We start from the raw sequence: 19,439 nt of genomic DNA on the forward strand, positions 1-19,439 counted from the left end.
GTATGTTTGAATCCAGCAGTATTACTTTGAAGGGGAAAAATAGTTTGGGTCCTACTCTGACACCAATCCTGGGACTTTTCTGACATACCTCAGAGATTTAACCCAAACACTGAATTTGATGTTGACGGCACAAGTACATACATTCCACTGTGTGTATGCGGCACATTGACACATCGGCAAACCAAATACCCCCTGAAACAATTCACCAAGCAGTCTGCTAAGTGGCACTTATCAAAGGCTAATGCAGTTAGCTAATTTGCACATCCAACAGAAGTCAATGTAGCTCTTCTTAATTTTCGTGAAGCGACCGCTGGGTAATTTTTTCTTATCTTGTCGGCTATGACAGCGTCTTCGCCCTCAAGCTAAGTGTCTTTGTGTTCTAATGCGTCCACAGTCATCCATCTCATGCGGTCCACAATAATGCAACGGTGTCTTATTAATGACCGGCTCCATTCACGGTGTCAACTGCTTTCGAATGAGGAGAGGATGGCTATCATTAGGGAAAGAGCATGGTTCATTTACTTTGGTATTTCATGATTCATTTCATGCAACGTTTTGCCCATTAAAACGGTGACCTGCTTCACACTGGAAAGATTTAATTCCTGGAATTTGACAGGACCATCGTGAGCTGCTTTTATTGTTGTCGCAATCAGTGTAAGACGCAACGTTGCAGTACTGTGCTGCTCGTAAACCACAGGCCAGACCTCTGTGGACTCGTCTTTACCATGAAGGTTTTGAGACCGTTTGCTTGTCAACAGACCGAATAGATCTTTGCCGCACTTTTGTGTGTGAACTTTAAAATAATCCAATTCAACACGGCCATATCTTTCACTGCTTGACCGCCCTCCCCTTTTTCCTCCTGCTCCTACATAATGCTGATCCATTAAAACAAACTGCTGCCTTTTTATGTCCCTGCAAAGGTAATTTTCTGCTTAGCTGAAACTTTTAATTGAATTTGTGGATTTTTGTTGTTGTTGTTTCTGCCTTGGGAATCCGTTTTATCCAATGCTTAGTTGGTATACAATTTAATGGCACTAATGCAACTTTTAAAGTACCGTTGCGATTTAATGCATCGGCACAGTCTGTGTGTGTGACATTTATTCTTGCTGATCTGGCTCTCTGCTCATTTGAATGGCTGGTGACCAGTCTAGAGTGCCAGCCAGTGCATCGCGGTCTGCCTCTCAACCAAAGTCAGCTGCGAAAGCCTCCAGGATGCATGTGGCTTGACTGAGGATAACCGGTATAGAAAATGGATGGCTACAGAAACCTCAGTTGAGGTTGTCAAGAGAAGAAGAACAATTGCAGTCAGGTGTAGTAGGTGGCAGGGACGTACTGAGACTAAAATTGGGCTGTGGAATACGGCGGCAGATAGGCTGGATTTATAATATATATATATATATATATATATATATATATATATATATATATATATATATATATATATATATGCAGGTGTATATATACCGGTACACATTTGCCAAAACGTATTTCATGAATGTGAGTGTGTCAAAGTTTGACCTATGATGACTGGCGACCAGTCCAGGGTTAATGGGCGCCCATTATTCAAAGGCAGCTGGGATAAGGTTCAGCTCACCCATGACAAGTGCTAAGGCAAGTGAATGGATGGATATTTTTGAGTTAAAAAAACCAAAGCTTTCATTGAATCGTGGCGTTATCTAACTAGATATGCCGTTGCACATTTTTGCATCATCACACTAAATCCAATTTTCATTCCACTTTCCCATAATTGCATAAGCATCAATTTGACAACGGTGAGGGGAACTTTAACACAGATAAGCTGTGAGGTGGTGAGACACCTGATTCTCTGCATGTTGGCTTTGACAATCTAATTTAAGCTGTGGACGGTCTTTCTGTGTGTTATCATGTGTTATCGTGTGTGTGTGTTTGTGTGTGTGTGTGTAAGTGTGTGTGCGTTTCAGATTTCGTTCGCCGGCTGTGGTTGTTGAAATGACAGCAGTCACTTGGGGGGTGGGGGTTTGGGGGGGGTACATCAGATGTAGTCGTCAACTGACAGACACACTTATTACACTGGCTGTCCCCCTCCTGAGTGGAGGCCCAGATACATACAGGATTAGGCCAACTGCTGCCTCGCTTCCCTCACTCACTTTATGCCCAGTTTACGTCAGAAGTGTGGGACATGCTCGGATGCAGTCACTTTTGTGTCTGTCTTGACACCCAATCAGTAGTTCAGTTTTTCAAAAGCACCTATACAGTTTAAGATCCTGACAGACATGGTGGGTGTCCTTCAAAAAGTTAAAAATAAAATAAAACGGACAGAACAGAATGCCAAATTAGAAACATTTGAAAATTCTCAGCATCGGGTCAGCATTCACACGAACTCCCTAAGCAACATCAGACACACTTATGGCAGCCAAAGCAGTCTCACACCTGCCCAAAACCTAAGATCATAAGAAAGTTACATAATGTGGGTATGCTACAAAAAAATTGATATCAAACTACAACATAAAGTTGATCACAGGTTTATGACACGAATCAAAAGGGTGCTAGTTTGCTAATTTTATTTTAGCACACAGGCATTTGAAGCATCATTAAGTGCGCCTCAATATAATCTTCAACAATCAATCAAAAACAATTTTCATAAAATACAAACATTTTTTAGCTGCAGACCTTCTGACATGTATGAAAGATTTCCTGAATGTGCTGTGCGTCACCTGCAGCATCATCATCATCAGTGGTAGGGCGCACCTTCAGTCACACTATTCAAACTGGAAGGGAAGTGGGAATGGTGTGGTGTCCTGTTTGTAGATTAAACCGCGTTTGAAATCAGGTCATGAGTGGAGGGTTGTAATGTGTAAGCGTTGTGTGCTCCGAGAGGGTTGAGAGCAGTGTGTCATTGCTCAGCGTGTTAGAGGGAACATTGATGACGAGCTTTGGAAACAAAAATAAAAAAATGCAAAAGAAAAACTAAAATTAGCAGTGGTATGGCCATGGTAATAAGGTTAAGAGTACTCATTCTCTTATTTCCTCCTATCTTAGCTTTCTGTTTGCAGATCTTGATAGTACAGACCTGTTGGAAGCTGCGCACACCTCTCACCAGACTGTCTCAATTGTGACTGCACAAGCAAATTGTCATGGAGCTGTAGCGGAGTCCACTTGTAAAAAGTCTTACCACAACTAATAAGTGGAATTTTGACTATCTCATCAACTATGAAGAAAAAAAAATGACGTGCTTAAACGCAGTCGCCATCCTCTCTGCAGGAGCCTGATGACGATCCTGATCATTTGAATCGGTGTGTTGGAAGAATTTGACACCTGTGTGCTTGAAAAACACGGACGGCAATTAACTCACTTGATTTGTTTTTTCCCTGTAGAGTGGGAGAGTGGCAACTCATGCGTTTAGCTCTATAAGTGTGTCAACTTGGCTCCATTGTAAACACGCCCCCAAAAAATTGTCAACAACAAAAATGTATCATGTATTGCAATTTTGATGTGTAATGGACATACAATGCAACTTACAGGAACGGTGAAGCAACATGTGGCACATCCTCCTAGGTTATTTTTGACGAGTTGTTTTTGTTTCAAGTTACCGTTAGCAAATGCAAAAGTACTTCTCCGTGCAGTCGCTCTTCTTTCTTGCAAGAATTGAACTAAAGAGACAACTCTTGAGCTTTCGGAGTGTTTGTGACAGTACGTTGAGCCAACTGCTATGACGCTTTGAAGTCAAACGTAACCCAGTTCAGTCATTATTTTGGTCATAAACGGTAATGTGCATTTTTTTGTGGCCATTTCAGTTTTTATTGAGAGCAAAGAGAGATTTATGTGCAGATGGTTAAAAGGGGTTTGATGGTGCATCCACTCATGATTATTTGATGGTTGAACACACACACACACACACACACACACATGCCTAGACACACACTCAAAATATGCAGCGTATCAAAACTCAGACAGACACTTACAGAGACATCAATATTCAAAATAACCCACCTGTGCCTTCAACACGTACGCGTACATACACACACACACACACACATGCGCACGCACATACAGCCTGCTTACCTCAGTGAAGGTGTCACTTCAGCGTTTTAATTAACGCTGCTATCCCGAGCGGTGCAGCAGCAACAGCAAAACGCTTTTTACCCGCGGAAAGCTTTTGCACTTGGCAAAGCGTCCTCATTTGAAATACAGCAAGAGACACATTTGGATGATTGCAGAAGCAAAACAGCATCTGCGTGAGTGGAGAGACAGTCTTGTTGGCGTTATCCAAAATTAAGGTTAAAAACAGCGGATACTCTGTCAGAGTTATTTATTCATGATTTCATTTCATCATCATGCGGTTACGTCATGACTCCGACCTTAGTCACAGAAGCCGACAGTGGCTTCTACTTAAGCGCAGTCGTTAACCTCAAGCATATTGGAGACGTTTTATATGACCTTGTATGCGATGGATCTTTACTCTCGTACATCAAATCTAAAATGAACAAAATGAACTGGACTGCGCTACTGTTTATAACCGAACCAAATGTTACAATTCACCGCAATTTTTATTTTCTTTTAGGACCAACGCTATATTTCTGCTTTGTTGTGAGAAAACAGGAGTTCTGCAAATGTTCCTGTTCTTTCTGGCTTCTTGTTTTGCAAGTAGAATAAATGAAAACCACTTTGACCTTCGTAGACAAATAGAGGGCGATTACAACCCCCTGTTTAAAAAAAAACAACAACAACAAAAACACTTTGGTTGCAATAGCAATGCTAAAAAAATAATGATTTAATCCAAAAGTGTTTTGTTGGAAGACGGTAATCGGCCTCCTTGCACCAACAGTCATCACAATTGCTGCCTTCGGACATCTTTTCTCTGTCTGCAAGTATTAGCATGAAATCTGCTTGTTTTTTTTCTTGACGGTTTCAGGCCGCCAAGCACCATCCATCTTTTCAAATGCCGGCCGGGGCTGTGAGGTTGAATCGAGGAGGGTTGGAGTGTGCGGACAATGCTTTTTGACAGGGACGCTCCGACAGGCACTGACAATGAAGAGCCTGTTGTGTGGAGAGGGGCACTGCAGTGGAAACCTGCTTGCCGCTGGCCCACTCGGGCTCGCATCATCATATTGCAGCAACCGCCAGTCGTGATTGTAATTTGTGTCTGCCTTTTCAGATAGATGGAGAACGATTTTGTAAAGTGATGTGTTTTTGAAACATCGTGTGCTCGATGGTGCACACCGGTCACCTGCCGATCGGTTGCGCCCAAACAAACATACTAACAAAGAAAAAGGCCTTCACACACCCACATTAACCCATTCACTCCCAAAGATGTTTTTAAACGTCTTTTCAGACTTGGTCTGGAATTGGCTGGTACCGAATTAAAAGAGCCATGCATGTGTTTGAAATCTGGCAATTCAAATATTTGATGATGCACGTATAGCTCGTGGGAGGTTATTTCACGCAACTATGTGAAAGGGGCTGAGAATGGGGAAATTCTCAAGTGTGACACATACACGCTGAGGCAAAACTGGCGAATTTGTACGTGTGGGAAGCGCCGTTATGTTTTGTGCTGCTGAGGTGCAATGGACAGAGAGTGTTGAATTTTTTAGTTTTAAATAAAAAAAGACCCCCTTGAGCAAAATGTGTTGACCCGCTGCCAGGAAGCTCTTTTGTATTTGTCGTTCATGGTCCTTTGACAGGATGAGCACTCAAAACAGACAGGTAACTACTGGTTACTCTAAAATGGTTCAATGATTTTGTTGTTTACGATGATACTAGTGCAGCGTGTTATACCGGAGACAAATTCCTTGTGTGTTCTACATACTTGGCCAATAAAGATGATTCTGATTCTGATTCTGATTCTGAGGTAAAAAGTATATTTGGGGTTCCAAATGTTTGCAATTTTGGAATCAGTCATCACTGCCAATACTTTTCCCCCGCCCCATTTCTGAAATGCTAGCACGGGAGACTGGCCGTGCAAGAGAAAACAACTATCATTTTCTTTTCTCAGGAAGACAGTTTGCCCCGTGTCGCCCCCGAGCCACTTCATCCCTGGGAAATGTCAAGTGAAAATCTACTGACATTTAGAAGCGAACATATTCTTTTAATTATGCAGTTTTACACGGTCACGGTCAGAAGACTGCAACAAATCTACCAAGAGGACTTTCTCAACGAGAGGCCCCGAGGCCATTGAACACAGTCTCTTGATTAGGTGTGCCATCCACTTAAAATTAATGGCCAATCCATTCAAAACAGACACTAACTGTAATTTTTCTCACTTGATGCGTCCGTAAATTTTAATGTTGGCTGATCCTTCAAAAGTTGTACGCATGACTTCCCCGAGTCCAGGCTTTAATTAACCTTAGAAAATGACACTTGCTCACCAGTGAATTCCCCAATCTTAAAAACTCCACAGGCACAATGAAAAACATTGCTGTATTCATTTTGGAAAAACCTTGAAAGAAACTGGAATTAGTCTGCACCAAGTATTTTGTTGGAAACACTGAGACATGATATTAAAAAAAAATAAATATATATATATATATATATATATAATTTATTGAATAAGCCTTAATATGTCCCAAAAAAAAAGAAAATTATATTTCACTCTGTCACGCAGTTATTTCAAAATTAACTGGGGTCCATTTGAACCACATTGCTAACCAAAACAGCAGCACCTGCTACCATTTTTAATGTCTTATGTCTTACACAATAAAGAACATATTTTCTTAACTTTGAAAAAATTGAGCATGTGTAACCAGCCTGTCCCAAGCGTCACATCAATACAAAAAAAATAAAAAAAATCCTCCTACTTGTCATAATTAGTGAGCATGAAGTCTTTATTTTTTTTTAGATCAATGTGGCCTTGCCACTGACATTTTGCTTCCAGTAGACTCTGATGTTTTGGCTCCACATTGTTGTCTGCATCCGGGTTGATGTTTGGGGGTTCTGCATAAATTAATTGTTCCCCTTAATCGGCCTTGTTTTTCTCATTTGTTTTGAAGGAATGACCGAAATTGAAAGTCCACTAAATACACCCCACCTTTAAAAAGAAAAAGGCCCGCCCCAACACCCCCAGCCGAGTAAATGACAGCCCGAGTCGACGGTTTCAGAAAATATACCATTTATTGCAAACTCTTCAAAACTAATAGTGTGAAAGTCCAACACTTACCAAAGTTAATTGACTGAAAATGCCACATTTGCCCCATCCATCAAAAATTCTCCACTGAGCCGACTGTATGCAGGCAAGGTCATCACTATTCATGAATCTGACACCATGCTCCACGGTGGGCTTAGTGGAGGGGCGAGCTTGTATTTCTTAGCTCCTTCTTACTTATACCACACACAGGTTGGATGTCATGGTGCAAACGACATGATACCACTTTGAATGTTGGCCATTAAGAATGCGTCTTGTTGCTTGACTTCCCCTCGCTCCTTTCATCACTCTGAAAATCCTCAAACAAAATATGAGAGTATTAGCAAACACGTCATTCACTGACCCCGTAGCTCCGTCCTCCTGGCAGGTGGTTTTCCTGATGTCAATATTTATCGACGTGTCGGCGACGCGCCACGGCCGCTCTTCTGCAGTTTTTTTTTGCGTCTGAGGTGTTACCATGGAAACATTGCTGCAAGCGCCAAGCTTTTGAAGCGGTTCGCTCATTTGGAAACAGGCGGAATGCACTTTTTTCTAATCTTCCAGCACGCTTGCCGCCTTTTTATATTCAAAACAAACCACAGCTGAGCTTTATGCTCTATTTGCATGCGGCGCCACATTTTCTCCCACTCGCCATCATAGATTATACTGTACCTGCAAGCCAAAGTATGACCTGCGGGCCACAATTTGTCAAATACGCAGTGCTTTTATTTTGAAAGTTAGTCTTATTTATTATGATAAGAAAAGTGTCTGAACTGGTCAAGTAAATGGTAACAAAACATGAATCGACTACACAGTCATGATGCCTGGTTCAGCATCTTCCACAATGTGTATAGACGTTAATTTTACTGTAAATTTAGACGTTATATTTTAATCTATCAGTTTAGCTCTGGCATTGGAGCCAAAGTCCCTGCTTGTTGTTCAGTGCAGCGATTTTCCATCATACACTCAAAAGACAGTTTATTCTCCATATGGATGTCAGCATATTTCTTTATTTGTCAATCATAAGAACACATTTTCCCTCATTACCCAGTGGCTTAGTGCAGATAAACAATATAAATACAAAAATCCTCATAAATCCACAGACTTGAAGCTATACTGCCTATGTACACACTTTTTTTATTTTTATTTTTTGCTTCAGAACAGTCTAATTTACAGAAGGTCATTTGTAGTTCACGCTTCTCTCACAGAACGCAGAAAGCAAAAACATTTATTTATTTATTTATTTATTTGGGGAATGAGTGTAACAGAACTCATCCGAAAAGAAAAGAATCGTAGCTTAGTGTGGTGGTGTGCCATTTCGGTCCTACACTTAAACTCTTGGCGAATACCAGACCGTGTAGCAACAGCACAGGAAAAGCGGAGCCTCAACCGCCCCCCTCCCCCCCGCCCCCGCCCCTCTTAAAGTGCTACAAACAATTCAATATTCACTTGACGGACACTCTGATAAGATGACTTATACACAATGTCGACAGTTCAAGTATCAAAAGTAGCCCCTGTTCAATAAACAGAGGTTAATCTGTACTAAAATTAGCTATTTTTGTCACTGAGGTGTGAGCCATAATGCGTTAAGCTAACCACCAGAGAGCAGCACTATTTCCAAAATGTGCAAGCAATCTACACAAAAGAAGAAGAAGAAAAAAAGCAAGTGAATGTAACCTTTTCCATGCATTGAGATACAGTATCATGACACAATGATTGCTACATAGTTTGCAAGTGATGTTTTTCCTCTGGCTCTAGTAACAGAAAAAAAAGTTAGAATACACGTTGCCCTTTTTGGCAAACCAGGGCAGTTTTTTTTTTGCCTCCGGACTGCTTTCTGACATCAATATTCAGCTCTGTAGGAATGTTTTCACGAACTTCAACACGAGCTTCCAGTTGAAAAGTTGAAAAGTCATTTTTGTGCTGCTTTTTGTCGATCTGCTGCCATCAATCCATGGCAGAATCACCTCAAAAATAGGGTTTCGATCAATCATTTGGTTGGCGTCCCTTCCATCCACTGTACTTGTTGTCACACAATGCCATGTTATCATGTAAACTGAGGTCATTGGGGCTTTTCTTGTCCATGATTTTTTTTTCTTTTCATTGTGTGGGCCTGAGTGTTTGTCACGTGATGTGAGAAGGAGCCCGAAAGTGAGAACTGCATCAGCATCCAAATTGTAAATGCTGTTTGATGGCCATCCTTTTAAGATGCGGTTAAAACCAGATTATTCATACACTGGCCAAATGAAAAGTTCAAATGACGCTGTTGATTGGGTTTCTGTTTGTTGGTTGGAAAGTAGCAAAAAGTGCTAATGACAAAAAAAATATTTTTTAAAGATTTTCTACGTTCTGATATTTCTTGATATTTCCAATTGGCCATTCTTTTTTTTTTTTGTGACGCTTATCCTCATCCTATTTTGCAGCTACAATACGGGTCAAATAGATCATTCGATTCTTCCTATTACTTAAACATTAGAAAGAAAACCAAAATAATCCTGAGGTACAAAGACATTGCCACATGGAACGGCAATATCTTAATTTTACATTACACAGTGAAACATTTTGTGTTTGTGTGGTGGAGTGGAAAAAGAAAAGGGGCAGAAAGTGCAGAGATTGCACAAACACGTCATTTATTTATAGTGCAACTTTTTAGAGCGTGCTTGCACAGCATCAGGATTCAGGCTCAGGTGCCAAAATGTGATGGGGGACATCCCCAGTTTAGTTATTTGAAACCAAGCAAACAACAATTACCTTGAGTCAAAAGCCAAATGCTGCTTCACCAAGTCTCAAGACATTAGCATTATTAAATTGACACTTTAATAGTCCTTTTTACGTGTTACTTGGATGGAATTGTAATGCATCGGTAAATATTTAATATTTTCACAAAAATGCTTCCCCCTAATGAGATAACCGGAAAATGAACGCCTCCACACGTCTGCAGTTGATTAAATAAACATCCCTGGCCACTATTTTCTATATTATTAAAGCATTCCAATCATTTATACGTTTTGGTCATTGGGTATGCTTGTACGTAGAAAGGGTACGAATCATTTCTAGACAAGGAACTTGATGACAAATGTAAATAAAATGCTAATGAAGTCAATATTTAAAAAATATATATTTAATATAGCAAACAAAACAAAATCTTAGCAAAAAGACACCCGTTCATCAAAAAGTATATCACTTTCACTGAACATTTGGCCAGCATATAAATATTTTATGCTTTACTGGAAGGAACATTCTGGGCATTGACATCGTTAGAATCCAGGACTGTTTCACACAAGTTTTTTAAATTGTTATCATTATTCATATTATTCTTACTATTTATTTTATATGGCAGTCCACAGCCACATAGCCTGCGGTGGCCGTCGGCAAACAACTCATGTCAAACACTTGGGTGCAGAATAAATCTCATGTTAGGTCACGGAAATGAAAAAAGTCACGCGTGCATGTTGCCGATGTGCAGACACAAACACACACACACGCTGTTCGGTTTGTGACATATGGCAGGATTTTTGAGGTCCGCTAACTCCACGTCTTTCTTGAGCGGCTCACTGCTGTTGCTGCTTCAGGCTGCGAACAAAACGAAACGCAGAAAAGAATTTATTAGTCTTGTTTGGTGTCTGAGGTGGGGCTCGCGTGACAAGAAATTGCTGTTTTCGCCCGGGGGGGGGGGGGGGGGGGCAACATGGATGAAGTCCACAAGGGAGAAAGCAATTGCGCTTGTCGCTCAGGACCACGGCAAAATAATCTAATTTACCTTTCAATCCGTGTCGCCTGCCATTCTTAATCTAATTCATGACTGCAGAAGAAAACAAAGGCCTGGAAGGGATCGTGGTGAAACTAATAGCAAGAAATCAAATGCCTGGCTCCATGTGAGCCATTTAAGCAGCAATCCCCTTTTAAAATGTTTCACCTGGCTGAACCTGAAATTTTAAACAAAGAGCACAGACGCAATGCAGATCGGAGCTCCCGCGATCACCCTGAAGGTGGCCCCCGATCTAAAGCTGCCGATTGTTTGTCACAAAGGAAGTCGCCGTGGCTGCATTCTGCCGTGGGACAAAACGCCTCACACATAATGCAATAGAAAGAAATGAATTATGCCGGAGAAAAGCTACTTAATCAAGCTTTTTTAATCACATTTGGACTCCCTCCAGAATAGTTTGACTTAAAGGATCCATTATTGCCACTAATCCTGATCTTTGGAGTGCATCTAAATTTAATAAACAGCACTGCTGCTCAACTGGTGGGTCGTAACCCGAAATTCGGGTGGGCTGCTGACAGCGAGTTTTACACATCTTGTTTGTATTTATGAAGAGCGAAAAATGGTTCAAGTTTCGCCCACATTGTCCTGGTTTTTATAGCTAATTAATAATTCAAAGGAAAAAATCGTATTCAAAGTAAGCAATTTGCGGGTGCACCCACTTTATTTATTACAAAGTATCGGCGTATGTATGAATTTTCATATCCGATATAATGCAACAACTTCCTCTTGGATAAAATCAGTTCCAATTCTTGCAATATCAGGCACCGCTTGTGATTTATCGTTAAGCGTGTTTTCATCGATATTGTATTCACCTGTATGCATGCATTTGTCTTGTTGTTCCCCGGTTTCTTTATATTGCTCTTGCGAAATACAACTGACACATGAAAGATGATAACATCCTTTAAATGTTATTTTTGAATCGTACGTTATTTCTTGGTGGCCCGATGAGGAGTGGTTAGCGCGTCAACCTCACAGCGCAGAGGTACCGGGTTCGATTGCAGCTCCAGCCTTCCTGTGTGGGGTTTGCATGTTCTCCCAGTGCCCATGTGGGTTTTCTCCGGGTACTCCAGTTTCCTCCCAAATTCCCCCCCAAAAACATGTGTGGCAGGGTGATTGAACACTCCAAATTGTCCCTAGGTGTGAGTATGAGCGCGGATGGTTGTTTGTCTGTGTGCCCTGCGATTGGCTGGTAACCGGTTCAGGGTGTCCCCCGCTTAATTCCCGAAGACGGCTGGGATAAGCTCCAGCACGTCCCGCGACCCTTGTGAGGATTAAGCGGATCAGTAAATGGATGGATGGATATTATTCAGTTAGTATTCAAAAGTGACCTTCGTGTAATATACATCTGCTTTTGAAGTTAAGATAAAATGGTGGTGATGGAAAGTGAATGAATAGTCACGAAATGAGAATTGAGGCTCCAGACAGGCATGGATGGGAATCATACGTCATTCCATGAAAGTCGGGGAGAAAAAAAAAAAAGAAAAATCAAAACATGGGGCTGCTGCAGTTGAATATCAACTTGGTATCAGTTCAGAATGAGGAAGAGATAGAAGAGACTTTGGGAGTGGGTTCATTGTCGGGACACACTTGGTGGCGGCTTCACTCTGAGTTCAACTGCTAAACTGAACTGTAACTTAAAATGCTGCTTCAAACTTGGACCTGAGGCAAAAACACAAGCAAACTGAGTTCCACGTTGTACAAGCTTTTTTTCTGTCTATCATAGCACTGATATGGAATAAAAAGGGCAATTGGGCAGCCATGATGCCTGATTTGCCCCAGTCTCTTCGTCCCATGTTCAGAACAATGCAGCCTTGCCCCTCGGACTTGAGCCCGAAGCGCTTAATACATCCTGACATACAGTAAAAGACAAGGTGTAGGGGCCACTGGTCGAACAACTATGAGCGGTCGAGCTGCTGCCAGCTTCTATAAAGCATGTGTCCGCACATCCAATTAGGACGCAATGGAGTGGTGCTATTTTCACAAGGTCCGTGATACGGGCGGATGGATGCGGGACATTTTATTCGGCGCGTACAGAGGCAAACGCTCTCCCCGCGTCTCACTCCGTTGCCTCCGTGAGCAAAGATAAAAGCCGACAATGCGGGCGTAATAGTTGCCAACCGCCTCACGAAATAATTCTGTGTCCCGTGGCTGTTTTGACACGCAAGACTTCAACTCGTAGATGATAATATAGCGGGAGAAATTGAGGGGCCACTAAAATGTTGGATCAGAATAAAGCCTATTCCAAGAACGCTGAGTCTTCAAGCATGACAATGACCCGAAACAAGCTGCCGGGGGTAGAGGAGTAGCTCAAGAAAATGTGAAGTTGCAGCGTAATCGAGTCAGTCTCCGGACCTTAAGCTGACAGAAAACCCACGATGGAGATGAAGCTTTACGTTTCTCAGCAGCAACCAAGAAACTTCATCCATTTGACAAGTTTCTTGAACAAGGAGTGGGCCGTAATCCCTCCTGAGCTGTGTGTCAACCTGGTGACCACCTACAGAAAAGTCTGCGTGCGATTAAACGAGGGTAATTTTTGTTTTTTCAAGCCATCAATACGACAAATTATTTCCTCCTACACTTTCCCATGCTCATCAGCTTTGATTATGAAGTGACATCTTCCTACTTCCACTTACTTCATTTGATCAGATGAGCCCCCCCACCCCAAAAAAACGCCACATATGTAAGAAAAAGCAACACATGCTTAGATTTAAGTAGAAGAAGCTATTGTTATATATGACGATAATTTCAAAATGTGCATGTTATATTTGCGAAAAGCAATACAGACCAGCTCGAGCTGTTGCATTCTTCATTTGAATTTCTTTTTTCCTGGCCTCTTTCAGTTCTCGTTAGTTTCTGACGGTTTCTCCCTTTCGCAACTTCTCCAGGAGGTAAAATGTATGTTTGATTTGTTTAAGGTCAAGTGGTTCTAAGGTGGGCGGCCCGGTAGACCAGTGGTTAGCACGTCGGCTTCACAGTGCAGAGGTGCCGGGTTCGATTCCAGCTCTGGCCTCCCTGTGTGAAGTTTGCATGTTCTCCCCGGGCCTGCGTGGCTTTTCTCCGAGTGCTCCGGTTTCCTCCCACATTCCAAAAACATGCGTGGCAGGCTGATTGAACACTCTAAATTGTCCATAGGTGTGAGTGTGAGTGCGAGTGCGAATGGTTGTTCGTTTCTGTGTGCCCTGCGATTGGCTGGCAACCAATCCCCCGCGTACTGCCCGAAGACAGCTGGGATAGGCTCCAGCACCCCCCGCGACCCTAGTGAGGATCAAGCGGCTAAGAAGATGAATGAATGAATGAATGAATGGTTCTAAAGCTTCCTCCTTTTTCTCCCCAAAGAAGTCCTTTGCTGTGCTGGCAGTGTGCTTTGGGCCACTGTATTATTGCATGTATAAGCTTCTCCCAGTTATTTTTGGATACAATTGTCTGGTAATTTCTGCGATTGGTTGGCAACCGGTTCAGGGTGTCCCCCGCCTACTGCCCAAAGACACCTGGGATAGGCTCCAGCCTCCCCTGTGACCTTTGCGAGGATAAATCAGAATGAAAAACGAATGAATGGATTGTCTGGTAATTTGTTGACTTCAGAATTCAATGTGCTGCTACTAGACCGTTGCAATTGACCTTGCCGTTCTCATACATTTAGTGGGGACCGAACGGAACAAAATGAGTTTGTTTGCATTATTTGTATTTGACTTTGGTATTCAGAAACCCTATATCAGGGGGTAATCAGTAATGTGTGCTCCCGCTAAGATAGAAACACAAGAATTTGTGTTTATGGCAAATGATATGGAGGCTAACCAAGAACAATAGACCATGACACACGATTGCGAATGCATGCGCACAGGGCTTCCCTTTAGCTGATCAATCGCAAGTGGTTTCTCTTCCTTAGCACTTGCCCCCTCCCTGCGCTTGACCACCACCTCCAAATAAATGTTCATTAGCTGGTTTTGCAGTTTGCATGTACGTGCCCGCCCTGATGCCAAATAATTAGCAGGGTGAGCGGGATAAAAGGATTTGATTGTCCTCCTGGACCTTACTAGGACGCCCTCGGGGGCTTTTGTTTACGTCAGCATCAACATTGCACTTCGGCGCAAATATACAAGCATCCAGCTGGAGGAAACTCTTGCAAACAGATCATGTCAGGCCAGAGGTCAGAATCATGTCAGCACCCGTCATGCAAAAGCTATTTATTCCTCGTGAGGGATGCAAATGTAATTAATTTGTATGATTTCAGCTGTTATTTTGTACTTTGTACTGAGTTTCTTTATTTAATATTCAAAATGAAATAAAATGTAATGATATAAACTAATAAATGATGAAAAATGGAGATGGGCCGACAACTCATCCTGACTAGTTGGTTTTTGATTGACCTTCATACTTCAGCATAAAATGCTTATGGAGGAAGAATTTTAATGAGTTTCAAAATACTGCACCTTTCCATTTCTGGGTTCAGCTAGCAAACAGTCAAGCTTCATTTCAAGGTGCTAACACAGATCACGACATACCGGCAGTCAGTGTTTTTGCCACAGGCTCTCGCAAGGGAGCAAAGAGAGCAAAGATTATTTGTGATGTTTTACGAAAACTATGGCAGAAAAACAAGTTAGATTTGCTAAGATTGTAACTTCTTCAGAAGGAGTAGCAAGCGCTTTTTAAACTACAGTTTGTATTGATCAAGAAAGAAAGTACCGTATTTTTCGCACTTTAAGGGGCTTTGGAGTATAAGGTGCACCTTCAATGAATGGCCGATTTTAAAATTGATTTCATATATAGGGTGCATAGAATAGAAGCTACAATAGTGGCTGGGGTTGCGTTCTGCACTCACTACATGGAGATATACTAAAGGGACTAAAATACAATCCAGCTTTATTTCGATTTCGATTATTATATCACATTTTCACAACTGCTGCAGCTGTAAGAAAGAGCTTTACAGAACATTTAAAATACTCCGTCCAAGAGATCAGAATATTGATTCCATATAGAAGGTGCATCGGATTATGAGGCGCACTTTGAGAAAATTGAATGCTTTCAGGTGCGCCTTATAGTGAATATGAATGAGCATGCTATCTAGGCTATGCTGAATTTGTCATTGAAACTGTAAAGGTGCCAGCAACATTTCCATGAGACAGGAGAAGTGAACCAATCTCTTTTCTTGTCAATGGACGCGACAGCTTCTCGTTGACTTTGAAACTGAGCTTGTAGCCGACGTGTGCACATTTTGAGCATGTCATGTCTTAGATCCATCGGTTAAAGGACACTTTGATTCTCTCCTCTTTCATCTCAAACAACAAAGCGCGTTACGGAAAAGTGCTTAGGACTGCACGACGGTCCGTGTTTTATGTTATGTGTTGTGTTTACACTTTAACTTGAAGTGAACTGTTTTGTTGAGCGCTTTGTTACAGCTGCCGCTGTTGTGTAAGCGCTCTATGAATCAGCATGTATTGTATTGTATTGTATAGTGCGGAAAATACGGTAATGTCAAACTGACTCGAGCGATGCATCTTGCCTTGGAAAAGAGGATCAAAGCATCACGACAAGACACACACACAGCACGGTGTCGCGATTGGTGAAATAAAAACAAGATGGGACAATATCATTGCGTTCCGTGCAACCGAAAGACATACAACACTGTTTTAATTTGAATTTATTGATTAGTTTGTCATACTGGTAAGTTCGTTCTTGACGCCACTTGGCTATCGCCGATGACTCAGCTCACTGACGGAATGACGATTCCCACCTCTGGCAATTAAAGCGACTCATATACGGCGTCAAACGACATCGTAATTGGAGTCAATCATATCATGTTACATTGTAATTGGAGTGAATTGAATGTGGTCGTAATCGAAGTGAATCATATGGTTTTGTAATGGCAGTATATCATATTGCATTCTTTTTTTTTTTCTTTTCCCTAGCAAACGTTGACCATGTAGCTGCCAGCTCTGCCTCTATAATACGTTCAGGTAAGTAACCTGGCATCATTGCAACACATTGTGTCGTGAGAAAATGGCCTGCCAAATAGATCGAGTTAAATCTCTGCTGTTATCTTCCAAAACAGCTCCAATTACAGCGAGCAGTCTGCTGCGACAGCGCGGAGGGAGAACCGAGTGTTGCAAATGACCTGCAGCTGACGGTGAGCAAAATGGATGCGTGGGACAGATAAAGAATGCTGGCACATAAACACATCCAGCTGTTTTGTAGAAGAGTAAAATCTGTTGTGGCGTTACCGGTGACGCATCCCAAATGTCCGACACGCTCAGAGCCGTGAGGAAAGTTACACGTTTTCGTGCTGGTTTCATTAGCTGGGCTTTTCATCAGCAAGAAATGAACATTTTGCCCCTGAATTTTGACCTTGTGCTCACATTTGCGCTTTAAATTGGAACTCAAATGTATTTAGCGAGATACATATTGATTGTGTCGTGATCGGATTTAAAATTCACTTTTTTGTTTTGGGTCGCCAATGGTGTAGTGCAGGGGTGTCCAAACCTTTTGCCAAGGGGGCCAGATTTTATGTGGTAAAATGTCGGGGGGCCGACCTTGGCTGACATTCTTTACATTGAACAACAATATTGTTCAACACATTTTAGTAAGCCAGTCTGTTTCACATTTCCATTTTTATTTTAATTTCAACAATCTTAAGAATTTCTTTTGGTTCATTTGAAACAGGTATATCACATGCAACATCTTATTCACTTGACTTTTTCTTAAACAGAAGTCTCCTGAGTGCAAATTGATTGATTTGAAACATAAAATGTATCACCATGACTTTTCAATAGTCACAAAACCTTTGACTCGAACAACATAGCAATACACATATCCACAACTGCAAGGATCATTTGAAATATGACATATCAGTCAATATAAACACGGAGTGATGTCTTGTTAACTCGTGAGTGATGCCCTGTAGTGTCTAAATGCTATTACCGGTACTCATTTAGTGAATGCTATTACTCATTTAGCCACTAGAGGGAAGCAGTACTCTATGAAACATCACTCCCCAGTCTACGAGACCTCAGTCAATGCAACACGTGTTCCATTGCGCCCAACCTGCGGGCCAGACGGCACTGATTTTATGACAGGGGCCGAGGGCCGGATGAAATTCGACAGCGGGCCGGATTTGGCCCGCGGGCCGGAGTTTGGACATGCCTGGTGTAGTGGTACACTCGCATGACTTTAGGATAAGCAATGTTGAAAATGAATGAATTTTTGGGTGGGGTCAGGAGTTTGCATGATCAACACGGCGCGGCAGTTTTGGTGAGCAACACAATTGAACTTGGCTGAACTCATTTCATGTCGCCATGTGAACAGTTCCTACAAGAAGGGAACCTTCTCTTTGAGGTGATGTCGATCGGGGTGTCACCCTCTCTCATAGAGGGGCAACCACAATTTGAGGAAATCAAATTTGAGAATTGAAAAGCTACTCTCCATCACTATTGGTTCGAAAAATATCTGGTTCTTTGTTTTTGATTCCCCAAAGCTGTTCTTTTTGGGAAATTGCTTTTTTTCAGACATAATTGACAGAAATGTCCATATGTTTAGGGGTTATAAAAGGGTTGGACATAATAATCCATCACTTGTGTGAAATGATTTGTTGAGTGATTGCGTCTTAAAGCAATTGAGGCTTAATTGTGTGCAATTTTTGGCTGCAGACGCACTGTTGGGTCAATCTTAACTAGTTTGGCATGCGGAGACATCAGAAGTGGGACAATGAGCAACACAGAGATTTTCTCAGTTCGATAAACCAACACAAGGGTTTAAAACATTCTGAGACACTTTCATTAAATTTACAATTATATTGATTGATGGTTAATTTTGCACATAATTGTTCAAGTACAAACATTTCCTGTGGCTTTGGGATGTGCTTGAAAGCCCGCAAATGCATTTCGTTATGTTCGTATGTGGACGGAAAGTAAATTAAAACCACTGTTTGCGAGAATTTATTTGTATTTTTTTTAGCCTGGAGTAGAAAGAAATAGGTTCTTAAAAACTGGAGACAGACCAAAACATGACTGTTTGGGCCCCAAATAAATGTTGACAAATGGACATCGAGTTGTTTTGATGTTTGTGTTCATGTCATGTGGGCCAAAACCAAGGCTACACACAAATCATCGCCCGTGGAGTCTCATGTCACCTTATTTCTGCACTCATACGCCATTCGAGCCTGTCTAGCGTTTGCACGAGTGTATTTCCATTCACGTGTCAGCGGAAAAAGTGACACTCGGCTAAATGCGCACTGCAACCTGGCAGGGGTTTAACATGCTATCATGTCAAGCCCCAGTTTCTACTTTGCCACAAATATGACAACCTGCACACGTTTGCTAATGACTAGAGTTTGTGTGTACGCACAGTAGTGCAATTTAGATGAAAGTAGTATCACATAGAGAAGCACAGAAATTGAGTAACACCTGACTGCCATGGAAGCGGGCAAAGTAAGTTGATGAGGTGGAACCCCCTGGGTCTTGTGCCGATCCCAAGTGGATAAATGTTGGTTTCGACCTCTTTCCATTGCCACTGGAACAACTAAGCCAGTCCAGTGTGCAATGGCTGGTCACTTTTAAATGGATTCTGCTTCCAGGGGCTCTCTCT

At 41.9% G+C, this 19,439-nt stretch overlaps 1 protein-coding gene across 2 annotated transcripts in view; it reads right to left on the reverse strand.

Annotated features, from left to right (window-relative positions):
• Window positions 1-8,089: 8,089 nt before the first annotated feature.
• Window positions 8,090-19,439, reverse strand: part of zgc:171482 (zinc finger protein) — a 60,486-nt gene continuing 49,136 nt past the window's right edge. For both annotated transcript variants that reach the window (XM_052080040.1, XM_052080038.1), the window contains exon 7: window positions 8,090-10,669. In XM_052080040.1, coding sequence (XP_051936000.1) covers window positions 10,648-10,669 — 22 coding nt within the window. In that variant the 3' untranslated portion in view covers window positions 8,090-10,647. The remainder of the gene's footprint in view (window positions 10,670-19,439) is intronic.

This window comes from Hippocampus zosterae, chromosome 11 (assembly GCF_025434085.1).
Source record: "Hippocampus zosterae strain Florida chromosome 11, ASM2543408v3, whole genome shotgun sequence".
Classification (NCBI taxonomy): Eukaryota; Metazoa; Chordata; class Actinopteri; order Syngnathiformes; family Syngnathidae; genus Hippocampus; species Hippocampus zosterae.